This window comes from Gastrolobium bilobum, unplaced genomic scaffold (genome assembly GCF_033153095.1).
Source record: "Gastrolobium bilobum isolate Gb01-03AN ecotype WA unplaced genomic scaffold, APGP_CSIRO_Gbil_v1 utg39725, whole genome shotgun sequence".
Taxonomy (NCBI): Eukaryota; Viridiplantae; Streptophyta; class Magnoliopsida; order Fabales; family Fabaceae; genus Gastrolobium; species Gastrolobium bilobum.
Window position 1 is genome coordinate 301 of NW_026899718.1, and position 12,352 is coordinate 12,652.

The following is a 12,352-nucleotide window of genomic DNA, read 5'->3' on the forward strand; positions in this document are numbered from 1 at the left end:
AAGATGTGGAATGTGTCATAAATGCAATCGTGGACCGAAAATTTCAAAACTTTATTGAGATATATGTTGAAATAGACTGTGGGCAATCTTCATCTGCACCTATGCATGAAAGAAGTCAAAGTCAAGAAGACAGAGTGGTCGGTTTATCTGCGCATGCACCTGTCTTAAGTCAGATAACACTGAGGGAAATAGTCGAGGATGAGGATGAGCATGAGGAGGATATGGACAGTGAAGACGATGGTGAACCCGAGAGTGTTATTTCGCTGGGTGACACCTCAGATACGGACGTAGAGGGGAATTTTGACGCTGACACTAGTTCAGGAAACTTGAGTTCCCAGGTGATGTCACCACTCCGTGTTGACCCTGTTAGCAGTGGTAAGATAGTAAATTAAAGTTTTAAATGAATATTTCATATTTGTGTTATCAATCGTACTGACGGAAAACTCCTGTAATTTGGACGTAGGTTCCGATATTGAGCCGTTTTGGAACGAAAGCCCACATTATTCCTTCATTAATTGGGCTCACCCTAATGATGAGACGGAGATATTGTATGGCGACGATGACTTCCACGGTGGCTGGCATTTAGGGGATCCATTATATTTGTACCAGGAGTTTCGAACTAAATTTGAAATGCAACATGCAGTCAAATTATATTGTATGAAGTCTCATCGTAATGCTGTGGTGGCAAAAAGTGATGACCATAGATTTGTGATGAAGTGTCGACACCATAATGATGGTTGTCCCTGGTACGTGCGGGCTATGTTGCCCAAGAATGGAAATACTTGGGTTGTTAGTAAGTGGGCTAAAGAACACACCTGCCTAAACCAAGGCCTTACCCGGGACCATAGACAGCTGGATTCTGATGTAATCTGTGCAGCCGTTATAAGTATGTATTATGTGATGTTTGGTTTAAGGTTTATGTTTACGTTACTTTTACGGTATATTTATTGACTGTGTTGACTTCGATTTTTGTATAGGTATGTTAAAAGAAGATCCATCTCTGAAACCAGTTCTTATTCAGGAGAGGGTACAGCGTTTGTATGGATACAACATATCTTATAGGAAGGCATGGAAGGCTAAAATGAAGGCCATTGTGAAGTTGTTTGGCGACTGGGATAAATCATATGACATCTTACCTGGTTGGCTGACCTACATGACACAGATTAATCCTGGTTCTGTGTTCAAGATTGATACGGACGAGTGTTGTGACGAACGACGTGTCTACACCGATAAGGCTGTCTTTCGCAGGGTATTTTGGACTTTTCACCAGTGCATTGAGGCTTTCAAATATTGTAAACCCATAATCCAAATTGACGGCACGCACCTGTACGGGAAATACAAAGGTACCCTCTTGATTGCTACGTCACAGGATGGTGATGGATACATTCTGCCTATTGTGTTTGCCATTGTTCCACCGGGTGAGAGATTGGATGATTGGTTGTGGTTTCTTAGCCTGATGCGTTTCCATGTCACACATAGGCATGGTATATGTCTAATATCCGATCGTCAACCCAGCATCATCAGGGCTGTGAAGGATCATGCCGGTTGGCAGCCTCCATTTGCGTATCATGTGTTTTGTCTTCGTCACATTGGAAGCAACTTTAACACTAAGTTTAGGGACGTGGAACTTAAGAAAACGCTGATGAAACTAGGTAAGCTATTTTCATGAATGTGTACATGTTGTATGTAATGCTGTTTATGTATAACTCATTCAATTTGGGTTTATTTTTTGCAGGATACATGTGTTCGAAAATTCACTTTGATTTAAGATTTCAAGAATTTGTCGACAGTAACCCACAAGTAGCCTCATGGATAGATCAGATTCCCAAAGAGAAATAGTGCATGTCTTATGATGAGGAGGGCCGAAGGTTTGGTCATATGACGACTAACCTATCTGAGTGTATCAATAAGGTCCTACGGGGTGCACGTAATTTGCCAGTAACGACATTGGTCAAGATGACGCAAAGTAGACTTGTAGAGTATTTTGTCAAGAGGCGTGAAAAGATCCAAAAAGCAAAGGACAAAGGCTGGAGAATTGCAAAAAAGGTTGAGGACTTCTTACAAAAGAATGATCAGTTAACTGTTAGTCTCTGTGTCCGTGTTTTTGATAGAGACTTGCAGTTAAATGAAGTTGAGGATGCCTACAATCAATCTACGCATAATGACGGCGACATTATGAGGGTTGACTTGCTAAATCGTAAATGTCAATGTGGATGGTTCACAGCTAGACGATTTCCTTGCAGTCATGTGCTAGCGGTGTGCAAGGTTGAAAAATTGAACCACTATGACTATGTCGATCCTGTGTTCTCAATTACACAAATTGAGAAGGTCTATGCTGCACATTGGTTTCCAATGGGTAATGAGTTGTTGATTCCACAAATACATGGTCCAACTATTATCCCAAATACATCTTTGGTTCGTGCACAAGGGAGACCGAAGTCTTCAAGGATACAGAATAAGATGGATTGGGTTGAGTCACAACCCTCAAGCAGTGAAAGTAGATGTAGCATCTGCAAGCAAATTGGTCACAATAAACGTACATGTCCTATGAGGATTAGACAAAGTTGAACCAATCATGTGCATGTATTTAAGGTCTTATGGTAGAGTTCACGTAATTCTGTTATGAATTTTTATGTGACGTTGTGTTACTGTATAACTCATTATGTTATTTGACTTTTCATGCCTATTCAAATTAGTAACATTGGTCCATATTGATAGATTGAAACTCATAACAATTATTATTATGACCCCTAAATGAATTCACCTAGTTTCGGGGAGCGTAAACAAACGGTTTCAATCAATACGTACCCAACAATGCATACGAATGGGGTATTGACTCTTTTGTACCTGAAATTGTGTTCCCCAAGTCATAATACGCTTGTACATTAGACTACAATCGGTTCCATACAAAAAAAAATTCGTGGAAAACAGAATGGGGTGCCAAAACCACTGATTTAGTCGATCAACCTGAACTGGTTTAGTCGACTACACGTGAATGAATTTATAAATAGTTATTTATATTTATTAAGATTATTTTGTTTACGGGTTTTCGTTCTATCCTTTAACATAACATAACATAACAAACTTTCCTACACTCACAACATTTTGTGGGGCCCACATTTTTTAAAACAAAAAAATAAATAAAAAATTAACGCACGCAAAACGAATCTCTATAATATTACATAATCACTTTTCCTACAACATAACTCTTATAAAACCCTTTGTTTATTGGTCAGTTGGATCATAATTTGATTTGCTTTCATTTTCTCTTACAATTTAACTATACTTGTGCGCAAAGAAATTAAGCTATGAATAGATTGACGGAATGAAGTTATCCTTCATTGTCAATGGCTTTCAATGATCACATGAATGAAATAGGTTTTCTAAAAGCAGATTCATAACTCTATACTAACATTTTTTATAATATTTTGATCTGATTTAATATAATTAAAGTCTGATGTGAAAGATAAATTAAATTGGTCTGATTTTATATAATTAAAATATGATATGAAAGAAATCAAACAAATATGTAACGTTGAAATTTATTTTGAATCGCTCTACATCAAAATCAAGACATTGGCCAAGTTTAGGGATCTTGTTTATGTGAACAAAATTTGCTTCAATTTTGTTTCACAAGTTCATTTATTTTTGAATTATTTTAATAACATAAAAAAATTATGTGAATTAAAAGGTATTTTCATCTATTTATATTAACCTGGTAATATGTGGCTCATCTCAAACATATTATTTTATTAAATACTTATAAGGTGGACATCAAACACAAAATAAGATATTAGCGTTTGAGATTTATATTTTTCCTATTCTTGTTCTATATGTCCTTATTATTATATCATATCCACCATATTTATAAAGGGAAGAGTGAATACAAATACCAACCAAACTAAAAATATATTCAGCACAGCAAGCATTTATTTTGGAAAAAATTCAAAAAAAATCGTATGGTTTTGCTTTGAATTACTTTTTTTCTTATATATAAATATTTTATTACTTATCTTCCCATGATTTTGTTTTTTCAAACATATCCTTAACACAGTTAGAAACTTAATTAATTTATCTATTTTTTATTTTTTAAGAAAAATCATTACCTTTTCTATTTTTTAATTCAAATTTTTATTTTTTATTGTTGCATTTTATTGTTTATTATATATAATGAAATTTGTAATTTTTATTCTATTATTACTAATATTTCATTAATATTTGTATATTATTAAAATAAAAGAATTATATTATATATATATATATCAAAATAAAAAATTATAAAAATTAAATTAATTGAAACATTGAATGAATATTTATCGAGTATTAACGAGTTTTTTTATTTATTATTACTTTATTTGATTTGATTTTTTAATTTAACATTCAAAAACATCAAAAAATAAAGTACGAATATATCATTTATATTATTCATAACACGTTTATTTATTGAATTTGCGATTTATGCTTTATACTAGAAGTATCAATACATGTATTGCGACTTCAAGCAACGAATACTACATAATCATAATATACAGTAATGCTGGGATGTTACATCACCATGGTCTTACCATCGAAAAATAAAACATCCCATCTTCCAACGAAATAGTTCATTGATGCACTGTCCAAGTTATAATAAACTGCGCTATTTTACATTATCTCGACATACCCTTTTCAGTTTTCCCCTATGCCCCTCGGTAACCCTCACTTGTTTTGCTAGGCCATGGACAAACATGACTCGGCTTGCAAGTAATCAATTAAAAGCTTTAGGTCCACTGACAAGTAATACAGATTCAGACTATAACCATGGTTTAAATGAATAAGTGCATATATTAGCAAAGCTAACCACGTTATACAGGAAGAGCACCTGGTAACGACTCTGGGGCACCGCTGCTACCATTAAGCACAATCACATTACCGTCACCATCAACATCCACTATAACAGAGTCACCCTCTTTGATCTCTCTAGCAAGCATCTTCTCAGCCATGCTGTCCTCCAAAAGTCTCATTATGGCTCTTCTTAGAGGCCTAGCTCCATAACTTGGATTATAACCTTCCTCAACCACCCTGTCCCTAAATCTTTCTGTCACTTGAAGTTCAATATCTTTCTTCTTCAATCTCTCAAAAACCTCCTTGAGCATTATGTCAGCTATCTCCTTCACCTCCAGTTTTGTGAGTTGCCTGAAAACAATCATTTCATCCAACCTATTCAAAAATTCTGGCCTAAAGTATTGTTTTAGCTCCTCAGTCACCAAGCTCTTGATTCTATTGTAACTGCTATCCTTCTCATCATAGTCCAGATCAAATCCTATTCTGCGACCTCCTTTCTCAATCACACTGCTTCCAACATTTGATGTCATAATAAGAAGTGTGTTCTTGAAATCCACAGTTCTGCCCTTACTGTCTGTTAGTCTTCCATCTTCCAGGATCTGAAGCATCATGTTGAATACATCAGGATGGGCTTTCTCAATCTCATCAAAGAGTACAACAGTGTAAGGACGACGCCGAACTGCCTCAGTCAATTGACCACCTTCGGTGTAGCCAACATATCCAGGAGGTGAACCAATAAGTTTGGAGACAGTGTGCCTTTCCATAAATTCACTCATGTCAAGCCGAATCATGGCTTCTTCAGAGCCAAAGTAGTATGCAGCCAATGCTTTGGCCAATTCAGACTTCCCCACACCAGTTGGACCAGAAAAAATGAAGCTGGCAATTGGACGATTAGGGTTCTTCAATCCAACCCGGGCTCGACGGATAGCCCGACTAATGGCTTTTACTGCTTCATCCTGACCAACGACCCGCTTGTGTAAAGTCTCTTCCATCTTAAGGAGGCGATCAGATTCATCTGTTGAGACTTTCTCAACAGGAATACCAGTCCAAGAGGAGACAATATGTTGTATGTCAACTTCAGTCACAATAGGACCCGTATCTCCTGCCTCAGTCTCTGCCTTGCTCATCTCCTTGCCTTTCTCTACAAGTGTTGAGATCTGCGCCTTGAGATCCATTTCTCTATCTCGTAGCTCTCCAGCCTATTCAGAAATTCATTGATCATCAACCCACAAATTATTGGCCAAAAAATTGTATATTTGAGTAAGGAACAAACCATTACACTGTTCCCTTATTTTGGAGGTATATACCACTACACCGTCTTTAAACTCAACAAACTAGAAACATTAATCAATTTAGAACTATAAAAAATAAAAATCCAATCATTCTCTTTATGTTTTGCTTAAGCAAAAGCATTACTTTTCTTAGACAAAAAAACATTATCCCATTGGGTCAAGGTAGTCGATAGTTCTCCAGAAAACGTTTGGCTAAGACTTTACAAGTTCAATCTTTAGTAAACAAACATTACCTTTTCAAAGTCTTGGTTGCGAACAGCTTCTTCTTTATGTTTTGCTTAAGCAAAAGCATTACTTTTCTTAGACAAAAAAACATTATCCCATTGGGTCAAGGTAGTCGATAGTTCTCCAGAAAACGTTTGGCTAAGACTTTACAAGTTCAATCTTTAGTAAACAAACATTACCTTTTCAAAGTCTTGGTTGCGAACAGCTTCTTCTTTCTCCTTAACAATCTGCCTAACTTCTTTGTCAAGTTCTCTCGCCTCTTCAGGTAACTGGACGTACATAAATCTAGCCCAATTAGCTCAATAACATAAGCTAGAAATGCTAGTTGAAAGGTAGACAAACGATATACCTGTGCATGTTGAAGCCGGACTCGTGAACCAGCTTCATCAATCAAATCTATAGCTTTGTCGGGCAAAAATCGATCACTGCAGGGGACAGCATTTTTATAAGCCAGGAAATACTTGGTTAAGATACACAGTGAGAAAAGAAGAGAGAGAGAGAGAGAGAGGGAGAGAGAGAAATGAACATTTAAACATGGATATCAATCAAAAAGCTACATTATAATTCCACCATAAATAAAGTAAAATGATTCAAAGAAGACTACTAATGCTAAATTCTAGAAGTCTAACATATACATCAACTTAAATCAGTGGAAAACTTCCAATTTAAACATGCAATATTGAAAAAAAAAATGCCCATTCCACCATAAAACCATAAATGATGACAAGGCAAAATGAGCAGAGAGATGAATTATAGCCAACCTGATATACTGGTAAGACAGCTGCGCAGCAGCTACAAGAGCCTCATCAGTATAACGGAGCTTGTGGTGAATCTCATAGCGTTCTCTAAGTCCTTTCAGTATTTGTATGGTTTCATCTACAGTTGGCTCAGGCACTCTGACGGGCTGGAATCGTCTCTCCAAAGCTGGATCTTTTTCAATGTGCTTCCTGTATTCGTCCAATGTTGTGGCTCCAATACACTGCAGAAATGTTATAAGCAAACACCATTTTAGTACAATTCCAATATAAGCAGCAGTGACTGAATTTAACCGCATCTAATAAAAGATGCTTGTTATGATGAGTTTAGTATTATAGGAATTTACCATTCTGCATTCCATATTTCTATTATCAACCAAGATTGAGACTCTTGGAAATGCCAACAATGGGAATCTTTGGGTTAAAAATTCATATACTAATTTTGAAACTTAAGCGACTTATTTAATTCTGATTAAAAGCCAGCAACAACTTGTAACTATAAATCAGAATCGAAACTAGCTAGCTCGCTCAACCATAGTAGGCCTATTGAATACCTCACAAGATTTTAACTGTTTACAAACATTGAATGACCAGAAGAAAGATCATATATTCTTTTTGCAGAGTGTGGAGTTGCTAGGGCAATTTTAGGACCAGAGAATGTCTTTTGTCCCTTTTTTATGAAACAGTTCAAGAGTGATGCCAAAAAATCCAACAAAGAAAACCCATTCTGTTTCCTTCTTGACCATAAAACATCAACATCAAGGTCAAATCGACAAGCAGTAAATAGATTTTGAGCATATCAGGAAAAAAATATTACCTGTAGTTCACCTCTTGCAAGGGCTGGTTTTAGAATGTTAGCAGCATCAATTGCCCCTTCAGCTGCTCCCGCTCCAATTAGAGTGTGCACTTCATCGATAAAAAGTATTATTTCATCACTTTGTTTGATTTCTTCCATCAGTTTCTTCAACCTCTCTTCAAACTCACCACGATATTTAGTTCCAGCTACAAGCAGACCCATATCGAGGGTTATAACCTGATTCATGCAGAACAAAGTACATTATTAGAATGTTACATATAAAATCATTCATATGCTGATATGCCTTTACCTAACAGTCTAAACTTTTCCAAGAGTTGATTCATGACATGGTATCAAAGCCTCATCATTGCCATCTTGAAAATAAAAATTAAATTTCAGTACATAGTAAAAATGGGTCCATGCTTTGTCCATGCAAACCCAAAACACTTTTGCATGGGATATAAAATTATTTATGTGCCTTTAACAAATAGCTTAAACTTTTAGGATACTTGATTCATGACGGAATATAATGGAAAAGTTATCAAAGGTAACTGCTCATATCACATATATGACCCCCTTCAAACAGCGTTGATCTTGATCATGGATGTTTTCTAGCCGTAAATTTGAAAATATAATTAAAAATGATTTGAAGACATGTGATTATCTAATTGCTTGCCATTGATTTATTAGTCTATAGATAAAATGTCCAAAATAGACTGTTGTATGCCAAATATAATTGCGCAAAGAAGACATTCACATTATTCAGGACTCATCAAAATCATACTAAACACCTATGAAGCACCGATACTCCGAATTTTTTTTTCCAACGTATCCGATACGCGTATTGGAAACGTATTGTATCGTATCGACGAATTAACGGTCATATCGAGAACGTATCGAAAATGCCGTGTTGGATTCGGTGCTTCATAGCTAAACACACTAGATCTGTGGTAGTGTCTTAGGAGCATGGCTCCTCTTTGTTTAACAAAAGAAAAAAAAATCATACCAAACATCCACATATCCGATAATTTTAAACCATACTTATTCTAAACCGAAATGCTAGCATGAAATTAATATCAGACAATCATGACTGAAAATGAGACAACACGCCCTGGTTAATGGCTTAACCATCTTGGTGCAACAAAACTCCTTTTTATCAACATTTAAAATTCCAGAGAGAAATAAAACAACAGATATTGTTTTACAAGTATTTTACACAATTCCAGCAAGTTGAATGCTTTATTTGAACCGAAAAAAGAGAATCACAAATCCCCTAAATTGAACACCAATGTTAAGAACTGTAGAGGTAAAATGATTTCTACTAACCTTTTTTCCCTCTATGGTTTCAGGAACATCACCATTTGCAATCCGCTGAGCAAGACCTTCAGCAATTGCTGTCTTCCCAACACCAGGTTCTCCAATAAGACAAGGATTATTTTTGGTGCGACGGCCTAAAATTTGCGTGACACGTTCAATTTGTGGCTGCCTTCCCACAACAGGATCCAATTTTCCCTGGGAGGCAAATGGAAAATAATTAAGCTTTTATACATAACAAAGAATTGTCTACCATCTTTGATGAATAAAAAACTAGCAACTGGCATTACCTCCTCTGCTAGCTTGGTCAAATTGGTGCCATACTCCTCCAAAGTAGGCATCTTATTGCCACTACTACCTGAGCCGACAGTAGCAGTAACACTGTCAGCACTCTCACCCACCATGCGAATAACCTGTGCCCATCCAGTGGAATTATAAGATTAATACAAAAATTATGAATTAAAAAAATGTATTCATGTAAATAGAAATATGTCAAAGGAAAGATAAATGAGGGCATAATACTAGCCTGAGTGCGAATATTAGTAGGATCAGCACCCAGGTTTTCAAGAACTCGTGCTGCTACACCCTCACCCTCTCGGAGAAGACCCAGGAGCAAGTGCTCAGAACCAATATAATTGTGACCTGAAAATTTCAAGGTGTAAGGCTCAGTTCCAGCAAGCTGAGAAATAATATTACAAAAACGCAGGCCATCTATTAAAAAATATTCACAAATAACCCCCAACTCAATTTTGAATGTATTTAAAGTAAGAGAGTACCATCTGGTGGTGGCAAACATATCATGCATGAAAGGATTAGGAGCAATTTGCTAGATGGACAGGCAAGAAATATTAAGAAAAAGTTTAAGATGGGATAAGAGTGTAATGTTGCATCATTATGGTTCATGATTTCTTCTAAAACATGATATAATAGGGTAGCATGTTCAATCCTCTTTCGTTTCACCATGTTCTCCCTCCTCTAAAAGTAATCAAAACTTATGACTCCTTGAGTAAAATAGATAAATGTGCCAGAGCCAATATAACCAAATCACTTCTACCTTATTTCAAGTAACAATTACACCAGAAATATCATGGGAGGACTACTAAGAATAGACAGACGGGTAAAATGGAAGAAAATCCTCTGTTAAAGATAATGCTATTGGCAACTTAGAAATTAAGTGATTTAAAAAAATGGAGGAAAGTGAAAAAATATTTACCAAGTTGGCGAGCTTCCTCCAGTGAAAGTTCCAAAACACGCTTTGCACGGGGAGTAAATGGAATCTCAACGGCGACAAATCCACTACCCCTTCCAATTATCTTCTCTACTTCCACACGTGCATCTTTAAGGTTGATTCCCATAGACTTTAGAACCTTAGCAGCAATACCAGTGCCTTCACCAATAAGACCCAATAGAATCTGCTCTGTTCCAACAAAATTGTGACCAAGACGTCTTGCTTCCTCCTGGGCTAGCATAATTACTTTGATTGCTTTCTCTGTGAAACGCTCAAACATGGCTTTGGGTATGCATCTTGTAGCCCTTGCTCGCCGTGAAGAAGTAGCAATTGCCACCTTAGAATGAAAATCTAGTCCAGGTCTCAACATAGTATCCAAAGGATTAAGGATACGAAGTCCTGAGAAACCTGACATTCTTAATCCATTTGTTCGTAAAGCACACATCATTTTGACTGATCTTTTTAATTTTCCTGATCCTTTATGTTGATTGTTCCTCTGCCCAGCCACTAGGCCAGGGACATTAATTGACTGAGCCAAAACCCTAGCCATGATTCCTGAATAGCTAGCTGCATTTTTTGATGAAACATATATAAGCATGAGACCATGTTTTAGGCATTCAGAATATCAACATTTAGGACCCAAAAAAAAAAACTTTTTCGTGTCAAGCATCCAGTAGCCAAAATTATGAATGACACTTCAAGTAATAACTAGGAAAGTAAGAGAAAATAAATACTTGTACAGGTATTCAATAAACCCATACGTTCAACTCACTCCTCACATTATAAAATAATATATTTCATTAAAAACGATCCAATAAACTAAGTTTCAAGTAAAGAAATTTAAAAACTTGCCAGCCAAATAAATTACTCTGACAAAAGCAAGTTGTCAGGCAGAGCAACACTTCCATTGTTGCTGAATAACAAAGACATACATGCTAGAGATGAAGATCATAAAATCCAAAAATCACAATGTTAACAGGAGAATATCTTGCCTAAATAGTTTACCAAATAGGTACCAAGAATCACATTTATTTCAAAATGAATCTTTAGTCATAGGGATGAAGTTCGAGTGAATGTTGTACTATGCCTAATAAGGAGTTACTTCAAAAGGCCCCTTAAGACATTCTTCTAAGTTCATCATAACATAAGACAAAAAATATTGAGTGATTTGGTGGTGGGAGACTGGGAGGAAGTTAGAGTGCAATGTCATATTAAAAAAAAAATATATATTCTTCATAGTGCTTCCTAACTTGTCAATCTTCTATTTGATCTTTTAAATAAGTAAAAACCAAACCAACAAGAAATGGGATATCCACTTTACTAACAAATCAAACCAACACCAGCAGCAAAGGACCAGAATGAAAACCAATAACAAACCTTCAAAAAAAAAAAAAAAAACGCATCACCTAACTATATAGCACGAGATAAGATTGGGGGAGACACAATAACTAATAAGAGAAAGCGACTAGTTAGTTATATATCTAAAATTGGGGAATAACAATTAATGAATCAGTAACCTTATAAGAAGAACAACAACAACAACAACAAAACACACATTAAAAAAAAATTGTTTGAGCAAACACCTGGCGCAGCAAAACAGTAATCGGAGGCTAAAAAACCCAAATAACTCCAAAACCTAATTGAAGCAGCTTTTTGAGCTAACAAACCAGTAGATGTATGCAAATTATAAAAGAACTCACCAGAAGCACACCACACGATAACAATTCAACCTAAAATAACCAAAACTAAAGGGAAAAAAACCGCAACAGAATAAAATGAATACTTGAAAAAAAAAATTAAGAGAGAGAGAGAGAGAGACCTAAAGGAGCTGAAAAAATAAAAGAAGGTGTTTGTATTTATGAATATAACGGAGACCGACGAAGAGGAACGAATAAAAATGTGGTAGGCAATAGACGCT

The 12,352-nt window shown here is 35.9% G+C and overlaps 1 protein-coding gene across 1 annotated transcript; it reads right to left on the reverse strand.

Annotated features, from left to right (window-relative positions):
- Positions 1–4,443: 4,443 nt before the first annotated feature.
- On the reverse strand, positions 4,444–12,090 carry LOC133292921 (chaperone protein ClpC, chloroplastic). Its single transcript, XM_061491408.1, has 9 exons — positions 10,420–12,090; positions 9,733–9,848; positions 9,497–9,619; positions 9,219–9,404; positions 7,914–8,129; positions 7,103–7,320; positions 6,691–6,766; positions 6,521–6,610; positions 4,444–6,023 (listed from the first exon to the last, which is right to left on the reverse strand). Exons 1-9 carry the CDS (start codon positions 11,030–11,032, stop codon positions 4,845–4,847), a joined length of 2,817 nt encoding a protein of 938 aa, XP_061347392.1. The 5' UTR covers positions 11,033–12,090; the 3' UTR covers positions 4,444–4,844.
- Positions 12,091–12,352: the final 262 nt, after the last annotated feature.

Bases quoted from the DNA above. Each gene is read 5' to 3' on its own strand.
- LOC133292921 (XM_061491408.1), bottom strand. From the start codon at position 11,032: ATGCTTATATATGTTTCATCAAAAAATGCAGCTAGCTATTCAGGAATC. The intron at 9,849-10,419 runs GTAAATATTTTT...TGAAATTTTCAG, and splicing joins GGAGGAAGCTCGCCAACTTG to GTCACAATTATATTGGTTCT. The intron at 9,405-9,496 runs GTAATGCCAGTT...TTTGCCTCCCAG, and splicing joins TGACCAAGCTAGCAGAGGAG to GGAAAATTGGATCCTGTTGT.